Source organism: Phaethon aethereus (assembly GCF_964289735.1).
Source record: "Phaethon aethereus genome assembly, chromosome: 3".
NCBI lineage: Eukaryota > Metazoa > Chordata > Aves > Phaethontiformes > Phaethontidae > Phaethon > Phaethon aethereus.
Genome location: NC_138576.1, coordinates 103479009 through 103491441, shown reverse-complemented (window position 1 = coordinate 103491441; position 12433 = coordinate 103479009). Strand labels below are relative to the sequence as shown.

Genomic DNA, 12433 nt, shown 5'->3' with positions numbered 1-12433 from the left:
GAAGAAGGAAGGGGGGACGTTCAGAGTGATGGCATTTGTCTTCCCAAGTAACAGTTATGTGTGACAGAGCCCTGCTTTCCTGGAGATGGCTGAACACCTGCCCGCTGATGGGAAGTGGTGAATGAATTCCTTGGTTTGCTTTGTTTGCATGTGTGGCTTTTGCTTTACCTATTAAACTGTCTTTTATCTCAACCCATGAGTCTTCTCACTTTTACTTTTCTGATTCTCTCCCCTATCCCGCCATGGGGGGAGTGAGCAAGCAGCTGTGTGATGCTTAGTTGCCTGCTGGGGTTAAACCATGACAGACATCTTTTGCAAAGTAGACAGACATCTTTATACAACTAGAATCTTATCCTAAGTTCCTGTGTCCCAGCCACATGCTCCAGGTTCCTGCTCCAAGCACCCGGTTTTGATCGCTTATGGGGATTTCCTCTTTATTCTTTTTATCTGTTCAATTCCAAATTCTCTTTACTTGCACCTAACCAACTACTCATGTAACCTTGGTCTTTCACCCTTAGTTTCTTCAGCTTCATCTAGTATTATCAGTTCTCTGCACAGCTGTCACCCATCCTACTTCAAATCCCAGTCCACCACTTGCATCATGTCACATTTGTTCAGAAGTTTCTCTCCTCACATGTCATGTTCCTTCTCAATTCTTCTGTTCAAACTTCCAGTGTCCCTCAGTAACCATAAGTATCAAAAGCATAATAAGACCTGCTCTGTTCTTCAACCCCTACAATGAAGCATATGAGTGCAAATGGGATGGTCAGCAAACTGTAAGTGTTTATTACGCCTTTTCAAAGGCAAAGTTTCCAAAGATTTGCAATTTGGTCAAACTCTGCATGTTTTTTCATAGAAGAACATGGGCATCTCTGACATGGGAAAAGTCTCCCACATTTCAAGTACATACTCCAATATACAAACGTGACAAAACATCTTAGTGAAGCAGATGTGAAATCTACTTATTTTTTGCACAGATAATCAGCATGTTTTTCCTATACTCTATTCCTGGAAACAGCTAAAGCTTTTAAGATATAGCTTAAAAAAAAGATGTCAGACAGAAAGCACGCCAAATTTCATCCCAAATATTCCAAATTTGGCACACAGTTATAAGCAGATGAAAATAAGGTCTTGAGATGGAAAATGTCAGGAAACCTTAACTGCAGATGGTGCTACCAGCTCTACATGCAATGTGTATGTAATCTTAATTTAGTATTTATAAGAAAACTGGTGCCTTAAAAGACTGCTAACAAGCAATTAGATCTTTCAAATCTAGACTATCAGTTTTAATTCCTGACTGACAGACACAGTTCTTTCCATTGTATGGATAGCTATGAAGCAAATTCAATTTCACTGATCGCTTATTGAGAATATCACACAAAGCAAGACAGATTCTGGCTAGTAGGTTCACTGCAAGAGGCTGCCCAGAAAAAGGAGCCTTTGCTCATACAGAGTAACATTTTGGATCTCATATGGCCCTCAACAGGTTGAAACCTACCACCTAGGAAACTTCTACAGATTTCCACAACTATAAGTAAAGCAGGGCATACCAGGACTAACATACAGCATCAGACTTCAGTATTAGATGTATCATTTATCATTACAAGAAATGTACTCACAAATATGAAATCAGGTTCATTAATCAGTCTGCATAAAGTATAAAGAATGGAATAGTATAAAACACCGACCTGTCAGCCTCACCTCTGTGCCTGGGGAAATCATGGAACAGATCCTACTAAGGCACAAGGAAGACAGGGAGGTGATTCGAGACAGCCAGCATGGCTTCACCAATGGCAAGTCCTGCCTGATGAACCTAGAGGCCTTCTGTGGTGGAGTGTGACCACATCAGTGGACAAGGGATGAGCGACTGATGTCATCTATCTGGACTTCTGTAAGGCCTTTGACACGGTCCCCCACAACATCCTTCTCTCTAAACTGGCGAGAGGTGGATTTGATGGGTGGACTGGTGGATGAGGAATTGGTTGGACGGTCGCATCCAGAGGGCAGTGGTCAATGGCTCAATGTCTACATGGAGGTCGGTGATGAGTGGTGTCCCTCAGGGGTCCGTATTGGGACCAATGTTCTTTAATAACTTCATCAATGACATAGACAGTGGGATTGAGTGCACTCTCAGCAAGTTTGCAGACGACACCAAGCTGAGTGGTGCAGTTGACATGCCTGAGGAATGGGATGCCATCCAGAGAGACCTGGACAAGCTCGAGGAATGGGCCCCTGTGAACCTCATGAGGTTCAACAAGGCCAAGTACAGGGTCCTGCACCTGGATTGGGGCAACCCCCAGTATCAACACAGGCTGGGGGATGAAGGGATTGAGAGCAGTGCTGCCTGGAAGGACTTGGGGTACTGGTGGATGAAAAGCTGGACACAAGATGGCAATGGGCACTCACAGCTCAGAAGGCCAACCGTATCCTGGGCTGCATCCAAAGAAGTGTGGCCAGCAGGTTGAGGGAGGTGACTTAGTCCCTCTACTCCACTCTGGTGAGACCTCACCTGGAGTATTGCGTCTAGCTCCGGAGCCCTCTGCACAGGAAAGACATAGACCTTTTGAAGCGGGCCCAAAGGAGGGCCACAAATATGATCAGAGGGACAGAACATGTCTCCTATGAAGAAAGGCTGTGAGAGTGGGGTTTTTTAGCCTGGAGAAGAGAATGCTCCAGGAAGACCTTATTGCAGCCTTCCAATACTTCAAGGGGGCTTAGAAGAAAGATGGGGACAGACTTTTTAGCAGGGCCTGTAGTGATAGGACAAGGGGTAATTGCATTAAACTAAATGAGGGTAGATTCAGGCTAGATATAAGGAAGAAATTTTTGGCAATGCGGGCAGTGAAACCCTGGCCCAGGTTGCCCAGAGAGGTGGTAGATGCCCCATCGCTGGAAACATTCCAGGTCAGGTTACACGGGGCTCAGAGCAACGTGGTCTAGTTGAAGATGTCCCTGCTCATTGTAGGAGGGTTGGACTAGATGACCTTTAAAGGTCCCTTCCAACCCAAAGATTACATGATGCTATGATACTACGATTCTATGGTAGCAACATGTTTGAAAGAAGTGATGAAAGTTATGCCTCTCATAATGCACTAATGTTTGTAAGCATCCAGATGTTCTCAGTGATACCAGATATTTTTTCTCTAGCATAAAAGAAGAATGAGGACGTATACTATTATACAAGTGATGAAACAAGACTTCTTCAGAGGACTTTAAAACCTCATTACAGTTAAAACACAAACTATCCATGAAAACATTTGTTTATATTAAGCATACAAATTGTTTCAGTTTCTTGGGAAAAAATAGCTTCCTGCACATTACAAATCTTCCGGGTTTTATGCCTCTTCTTGCCACTTCTCTTTTGATTTTTATGTTTGTTGGAAACTTGCCTAAGAGAATTCATGTTCTTATTTAAAACTTTCCCTTATTTAGCTTAACACAGGTCATATTGAAAGCTACTGATTTGCTTATTATGGGACCTATAATGCCATTTTTGATAGAGACTATAGAAATATTGTATTACATGAAGAAATAGCAGATAAGATCATAGTTTATCATACAAACATGGAAACCACCTCCTAAATAAAATTAAAAAACAAAAACACCAAAACCAACAAAATGAATAACCGAAATTTTCAGATAAGGGAAAACACACACACTGAAAAAAAAAAAACCCTAACAACTGATTTCTATTATGAAATCATTAATTTCTCTACAGAAAACAGCATCTCCAGAAAAGCCTGTGTTGCTTTCTAAAAATTCACTACACAGCCTGCAAAACAATTGTGTAAAAATGCAAGGTTTTTCTTCTTACTCACAACCTATTATTGCAACCCCATTGTCATATTGTTTAAGATTGGATGTTGAAGATGGCACACACAGCATCCATATCAACAACACACAGGTTTTCTTTGTAAGACTACAACTTTCTTTAAGATAAGCCTCATTCAGTTCTGTCTATACTTAAAATCACTTAATTGCCACTTGTCACTGAGTATTGTGTCTTTAAATTACTTTTACAGAAATACATTCTGAAGATCTACTATGACGTAAATGTAAGAGAAGTTATTTGTTTTTCTTTTATCATCTTATCACATTTTATGCAATGCTTTTAAAATAAACAAAATAAAAACCACTTTCACGGAACATGTCTTAATTTCCAGTATTAATTAATTAATAATTTTCAACAGAAACCACACAAGGCACTGCAGAGAAGGTAAGAAAAACTTTTTACAGAAAAAGAAAAGTTAAAACATAGGAAAGGCATTTGTTAATCAGTTCCTTTAAGTAGTAGTCTAAAAAGTAATTGACTCCCAAGAAATATCAACATAATTAGAGAATGAAGCACTGACAACACAGACCTACTTTCATTCAGAGGAATCACTATTATTAAATGTGTAAATTAGGTGAAAAAAGTAGGAAGTATCATAAGTTTCAGGAAAGGTTGAAGAATGCAGTTTGCTGATGGACTCCTCACCTTTTCGTGCTGTCTTCTCATTACACAGCTCTCTTGAATTCTTTTCTGATTTCTTAGAGTTTTTCTTTTTACCCACTTTTGCAATTGCAGTTGACACATTGTCTTCATCCTTTGATACAGATTTTCCTTTTCTGTCAAAAAAAGCTTCAGATTTCTTTTCTTTGAATTCATTAACGCAATTGGGAGTGTCACTGTGTGTTGTTGTCAAGCTCGAGTCTGCTAATTTTTGCTTCTGTCCTTCAAGTTTTGTTTCTAAATCTTGGGGAACCTTCATATTGTGCACTTCCTCAGGATCCTTAAAATCAACTCCAGGTGACCGTGGATTCTTAGAATTATCTGATACTGCACAGAGGCAATTATCTTGTTCCTCAATAGATTGCTCTGTTGTAAATTTATTACTTTTCAGGTTACTATCCTTCAAGAACTTATCATTTACAAAACACTCATTTCCTCCTACTCCCTCCCTTTTAAAAGGTCCTCCTACGTTCTTCAAATCCTGAGGTACTTCCACATCACTTAAATGATTATTACTATCTCTGCCTTTTAACTGGCACTGTTTTTTGTCCACGACACGATCAGATACTCCATCCTGACTTGGGTTTTTTTTTACAAAATCTAATGAATTAGAATATTGAGTCTCTTTATGTTCTGCAATACCTCTCTTAGCTTTCATATTAATTTCCTGAGAATGAGTTAATGATGGTGTATGTTCCTCCCTCCCTTGCACAGGTTTATCATTCTGTATTTTGGAGCATTCATCTTCCCCACGAAGGCCATTTATCATGCTTGTTATTTGTTCTGTTACTGAATCAGCTACACTGTAGCCTACTTCTCCAACAACACTGGTCAGATCATCCACAGCACTGCTAAGCGTGTCGACCAGAGAAGACACTGAAGGAAGGCTCAGATTTTGATGAAGGTTTCTGAAAAATGCCATTTGTCCAACCTTTTCAACAACAACTTTTAATACAGAAAGGTTCCCCGTTTCACAAACAGATCAACTCATTTCTCAAAGTTCAATTTCAGAGCTATTTGCTTTTGCTATCTCAAACTCAATACCTTTACCAGGGGAAGTTGCAGCTTTGCTCTTTCCATTCAATATGCATTGCAAATAGTAAGAAAGCAGCTGAGTAAATATCTTGAAATGAAGCCACAATCAACCAGAAAAACCATAGTCTTTCATCAACTGCAGCATCAACTAGCCATAATAAAATTAATTTTTTTCAAAAATAAGACAACTGTGTGAGGTGGAAATATTTTTTTTTATCCTAACCTGCAAACAAGAAGTTGTGAGACATTTAAATTATGTCATTTCATCAATGTCACACTAAATAAGCTTTTAACATAATAGCTGCACAAAAACATGCATCATGGAAACCCCTTCACCCCAATAAAATTGAAAATAAAAATTTAGCTGCACCTTTTAAAGAGATAGAAAGGAAAAAAGCCTCTCAAATTTCCCATTCTGTTCTCTGGTGCCTGTCTCTTCCTCTCAAGTCAGCTAACAAAGTCCATTCAATTTCCACAGGTCAACAGTAGAAAGGGGTTATTTTATCAACCCTCAATATATTTTTCAAGGTCTAATTTTTTCATTTCACATTATCCTTAAAGACCTTGTTCTGTTAAAAAAGTATAGAAATAATTTGTAAATCAGAGGTAAGATGTCTTTAGTTTCTAATATCTTACTTCTTTAAAATTATTTTCCAGTTGAGTAAATGCAAGACTTCCAAAAGGTCAGTGAAGGATTTTAATAGGCTAAGTGAAAACCCAACAATCCCATTCACAAATTTACTTGAAAAGATTTAACTATACACAATTATGGAACATTTAAAATACGTTTAAAAGTATTCTCTTAGCGCAAGAAAAATATCTTCCCATAAGTAAATGTAAACTCTTTGGTTATATAGCTGTTGAATTTCTGTGGCTTGTGAATACAAAGGTTGCTTCGTTTCCACATACTGCACAGTCACGGGAAAAGTCAACATTGTGTGTTTTCATCACTTGAGTCAAGTGATTATTTGGGTATTTCCACATACCCTTGTACAAATGTGCATTCTTATAATTAAGTTTAGTACACTGTATTTCAGGTACTTACAAAGTTTATCTTGTGAATTCTTTCTTGTAGTGTATCCTGAATCAAGATCTGGGAAACCACTAACATTTTCAAAACACATCTTCTTATTAATATATAGGAAAAGTAGCAACATGAGGATAATGAACACACCAACAGCAGACAGAAATCCAATTGCTTCAGGAGATACTAAAAGAAACAGAAAGAAACACATTTTAATAGGTCTCGTAAAAGTTCAACTCAAAAGTTATAATATTTATCAGAATTGATCATTAATGAATACTACTGAAGTTCCAAATATATATGCAAGATATAACTGAAAAAATACCATTTAAATTTGAGTTAATGTTTAATACTGTTAAATTTCATCTTTTTTTCTTTTTTCCTCTTCAATCATCTTTTCAAATAACAGAAAAGCATTTGGTCTTAATCTAAGGGAGGACTGATGTGAGCAAAAGGTTCTGCTGGAGTACCGGACCCCATAACAAGACAGGGTGTCTGCAGAAAATGGGGAGATTATCAGCAGATGCCAAGAATGATGATTTTTGATGGAACTTCTAAGAGAAAGAGTACTAGAAGGAAGCTAACAGCTCTTAGCCCCCTGAAAGGGGCTGGAGGTTTGGCTATCTGGACTCAGGGCCATCTCTGAGACAGTGCTGCTGGGGGGGGGACTGAGCCCTTGCTGGTGAGGCCATTGCCTCCGTCAGCCCTGTTACACTCAGCTCCTGGCTGTAGAGTGTCCCTCTACTCACTACCATAAATCGCATTCTTGGGGGTTGAATTTTTTCTATTTCTATAAGATCTATGAAGATTTATCAGATTTACGAATTCTGTTTGCCAAGACCTTGGCACTTCACTTTAGGAGTATAATGCTGTGTGACAACACCTTTCACTATGTAAAAAGGAGTGGGACTAAAGAAAAGTTGGTGACAAACTCTGCATTCTCAGAGACGCAATACAAAAGGACAACAGCCCCAAGTAGCAACAAGGAAAACTCCAGTTGGAGATGAGGGGAAAAAATTCCAGAGTAAGAGGGGTTAATCACTGGAACAGATTGCCTAGATCAATTCTAGAATCCAGCTTTAATGTTAGCCCTGCTTTGAGCAGGGGGCTGAACTGTGAATTGCTTTCCCAGGAGCCTTCCAAATTAGATTATTCTCTGAGTCTACATACGCCCTTTGTAAATCTGGGCTCATACATCTATGTAAAAGTGCTGACTGAGAAACACACACAGTTCCACGACCTCCTTAGCTTGTATTGTGGGATGAGAGGGAACATTTGTGTTTGTGGTGCTGTTCTTAAATAATTATACAGGTGTGTTTTTAAAAACAGAAAAGAAAGATCAAAAGAAATGCACTAAAAGAAACTGGTCAGATTTGCACTTCTATTTTCAGCTGGACATTCACATCTATCTGAAACTTTGAAAACTATTGTTGCTTCATTTTTTACCTCTGACCAGAAGAGGTCATGTAACACTGTGCCTAGAACCCTGAAAATTTTCACATGAAAAGGAACCTACTGATAACTTCAAACCACCCATCCTGACGAAATTACTACAGAAATACCAGACTGGCAACCAAAGAAGTCCCAAAACGGTGAAGCAGAATCCCCAATTAGACTAGAACTTCTATTTAGTCAATATCAAACTTGAATACATTTTTTTCTTGTTTTATTAGATCATATCAGAAAGGTTAGGAAACACATGAGCAAATCTCAACTGAGTCAAGTTGGGAACACTGTCTTCTGAAGAACCAAAGGTAAATAATAGAAATAATTGGAAACCTTCAAAATCTGACCTCCACCTGCCAACCCACTGAAGTCCAAGAAAGAATAAGAAATACAAGAACACAGCATAACTGCTTAATAGGGCCAGAAGAAAACAAGCTGCAACAGGGAGGAGCAGGCACGTGGTATTTTCAATTTCAGACAACACAACAGAAATACAAAGACCCAGAGTTACAGAGCTCCCTATCAGTCATTCAGGATGAGACATCCTGCTGCATCAAGCAGAGCAACAAGGTGAGAAAAATGGAATTATATTCTGGATCAGAGAGGAAAGGAAGCTAAAACTTTTTTTAAAAAATCTTTCCATTATCATGAACAAATAGAAATAAAAATCCCTTTGTTCACAAAACACCTTGGCTGCACACCCTACTAAGATTACTTGATATTCCCTTTAGAAGTCGGTATGGAGTTGCTCATAATTTAATTAAAATCACTTGTTATCGCTGAAGTTTATGGCAACTCTGCCTTACACTGAAAGGTTTTTGTTTGTTTTTAAGTTCCAAAAGAAATACTTAAGCCATGACCAAGAATGAGCTGAAGAAAAAAAAAAAAAAAAATGACAGCTATAGTGGTGACTAATTCATGTTTTTTAAAAGACCTGGTATTCCCTGATTTAGAGCAAGGAAAATTTGGCGTGTGTCAGATGTTCATTTATCATTTGTCAGGCACCCATTTACCATTTTCATGGAATCTTCCTAAATATGGGAAATCTCTGAGATTTGTCGAAAGCCTCAGTTTGTGTATATTCATTTTTTACCTCAAAGTTTAACAGATGAAATCTCCCAAGGTCCTGCTGGCAGTAGGCTTGCTCCGTCCCACACCAAGACTGCATATGGGTAACTGAAAATGTCTGGGGCTATTGGAAAAACATTCAGTTTTCTTGGAACTATTGATGCTGACCCAAATGAGACTAGAGACTGGGCCAAGAGCAGAAAATCTTCATTCTTCAATAAGTTCCGGTTCTAACATCTACCAAACACAGATGCAGTGGCAGAAAAGGCAGGAAGAAGAAATTGCAATTCACCAGGACACAGGGATCAACAGAAGTGAGAGTGAAGTGGAAGGTGGTAATTAGGCACAAGTTAATGATGTCCAGTGAGGAAATGGGAAACATGAGTTATAAAGAAGGTGGAACATTGGGACGGAGTACACAGAACAAGTTGGAAAGTGGGGAAAAGGCAGAAAGAGAAGACAGATTCGGAAGATTGAACAGATAAAGGTAGTGGGACCACAGAAATTTATCTATGAGGATGATTGCTTTATTATTGGAGCAGGCTGTCCTAAGCAACTTTGCCTGAATTCAGTGTCAACACTACTTTGAGCAGGAGATTGAATTGAATTCCAATCATTCTAGGATTCACAATAAAGGACAGTGAATGTGCTCTTTTAACAGGATAGATAAACTGTGTAACATCTTCAGAGAAAAGTGCACTTTCAAGTGTTTCACATTTGATCTTTTAAAAAACTCTAGGTTTACATTTTTAAATTTTTTTTTTTACTTATGCTTATATTGTTCAGCAATCAAAGCTGCTTTGATTCATCAAAATATATGCTTAAGTAAGTTAACCACAACATAAAAGTAACTTGAAAACACAATGCTTTTGTTTTTTTCTCAAGTACTTCCTGGATACAAATTAGTTAAAAAAGGCACTGCATGCAAATTTCTAGTTCTCTATGGAAACACAGTATCTGATGACATCTTTCTGGAGTGAAAAAAAAAAAAAGACATTGGCTGATACCTTACAAAAAGAATGAAACTTTAGCTGCAGCAAGACTAATTAATTATTTATGTAATTCAGCAAGAAAGAGGACTTGAAAATTATATTTCCGTATCAATTTGTATCAATCTAAAGAATCTTAGAATGCTTGTTCACAGATTAAGCATATTATCAAGTTAAAATCCTTTAATGCATTACCATAATAAAGCCAGGAAAAAAAACCCAAATAAAATTGTACTTCAATTTTCCACATGTAAATGTGTACAGAGTCCCATCTACAAATAAATGTTTTATACATCACATTAATCCTTCAATTAGTTTCTCACAGTTGAAGTGTCAAGCAGTTACACTTTGTAGACAGAAAAAAAAGAAGTGTACTTTTTTTCCATACAAAATATAGCTGTGCCACATTCAGCACCAGAATTATTTTGATTCAAAACACATTGTCATAAATTCTGATTGGTTTGGGCATTAATTGTACATGAAAAGCATTTTTAAAACTCTCAAGCGGTTCCCAGTGGTTTCTTCTACATTCACAAACCAGTAGAAAGGCAATACTTTCTCAAAGTCATATTGTAAATTCCAATGTCCTACTTTTATAAACGTCATAATTATCTTCAGTTCTTCAGAAAAACCATGAGTGTTTGAAATTCATAATAATATAACGCAGCTTTAGAAATACCGAAAGAAGAAATGTCTTACTACAAAGTTATTAAGACTAACTGAATGGATTGGATAATTGAATTAAAAGTTATTAAGACTATTTGAATGTCTATGGAAATGGCATAGAAAGTCACACTCATTACAGAAGTATAACATTAACATCACATTAATTCACTTTTATTATTATCACTAGAATCAGAATTATTAGAACACAGAAACTTACCATGTCTTCATCTTAAATACCAAATTAGCATCTCTTTCTCAAATAACAACTTCCCTGTTATTAAACAATTTTTCTTTTCCAAGAGATGTTTCAAGCTCTTCAGAAAAATAATGTCATCTTTAAATAAATATCACAAACACAACAAAAAACCTCAGACATATTAAAAAGCATTTAATGTTTTTCATATATATCTAGCCCCCCAATTATATTTAATATCCAGTCAGTTATTTTTGGAGCTCTCACACTCCACATCATACCGCTTACTTAGCTAGTAATGTACAAAGCCACACAGTTATCTTAGTGATGTTTTAATTATTCATTTACAAATGCAATACTATCTCTTCTGTGCACAAATTAAGTAACTAGGGGTATGAGCCAACGAACCTCAATTACCTTTAAGAACCTAGCACAAAAATACTTGAAATGAAAAATGTAAGCTTGTTTTTAATTTACAACCCATTTTATTGTTCGGTTGTTTGGTTTTTGTCTGTGTGTGGTAGGGTTTTTCTGGTTGTTGTGGTTTTGGGGTTTTGTTTGTTTGCTTGTTTACAACTTGATCTAAGATATATTAGCCTTTCAAATTCTTTTAAATGAACAGGACTGTTGTTTTGTATTTAGTCCTGAAGAAGAATTATTTATCGTTATTAGCTTCTACACCATTACATCTCGACATTACATGACAAGAACTTGTGCTGTCCATCTCAAAAATATTTTCATACAAATGTTATTCACTGCTGCTTGTCACTTCACTAACTTTCCAACTTGCACAAAAACTTAACATATTTTCAGATAGCTGAACAGGTTACTGAACCACAAAATAAGATTCATGCCTTGACTGCCTTTTCTCCACGCTTCAATTATTTATCTCCAAACAGCACATATTTCTCACAGACAACTCATGTCATAATGGAAAACAAACAAACCAACCTCTATACCTCAGAGTCAGCTTGGAAGTAAAATACTTCGGTCTGATTGATTACTCAACAGGAATAAGAACTGTACTTTCATATGTGTCAGTTTACATGTAAATTTTTTTTCCTTTATGACTAATTACATAGGATGGTCTCTTCTCTAAAGTAACTGAACTTGAAGGCTACCTAAGATTTTGTGCTCTTTCTAAATGGCTTTTCTTTGGCAAGGTTAACTCAATAAAGTTGCACAACAATTTAGCAGAATTATTACCTTCCTGTTTGCTGGAGTAGTGGAAGAAGCAATCACAAGTGAACAGAACCTAATTTACCTAGACAAAATGCTACACGTACAGGAGGCAATATTTTGTCCAGTGTTGTGACTTAAAAAATGTAATTCTTGACTATCTGCACTGTTTTACAAACAAGTGGAACTCTACGTGGCAGCTGATGTTACTATTAGAATACTTTCCCATGTAAAAAACAGAAGCAATTTTACCACAAAAAGCGACTAGCTGATGTTTCTGCTAAAAATCAATGACAGGCAATGAACTCGGAATTCCCTCTAAACATTTTCTTAAATGTGTC

At 37.1% G+C, this 12433-nt stretch overlaps 1 protein-coding gene across 3 annotated transcripts in view; it reads right to left on the bottom strand.

The window, feature by feature from the left end:
• The window catches only part of SYT14 (synaptotagmin 14), a gene marked incomplete at both ends in the record, with an annotated part of 60091 nt that extends 53392 nt beyond the window's left edge, over positions 1-6699 (bottom strand). Inside the window, one exon of one of the 3 annotated variants that reach the window (XM_081998059.1) lies at positions 6573-6699. In XM_081998059.1, the coding sequence (XP_081854185.1) occupies positions 6573-6684 (112 nt within the window). Of the gene's footprint in view, positions 1-4477; positions 5415-6572 lie in introns of those variants that run through there. The other 2 variants (XM_081998058.1, XM_081998057.1) reach the window with 2 other exon arrangements.
• Between the last annotated feature and the right edge of the window lie 5734 nt (positions 6700-12433).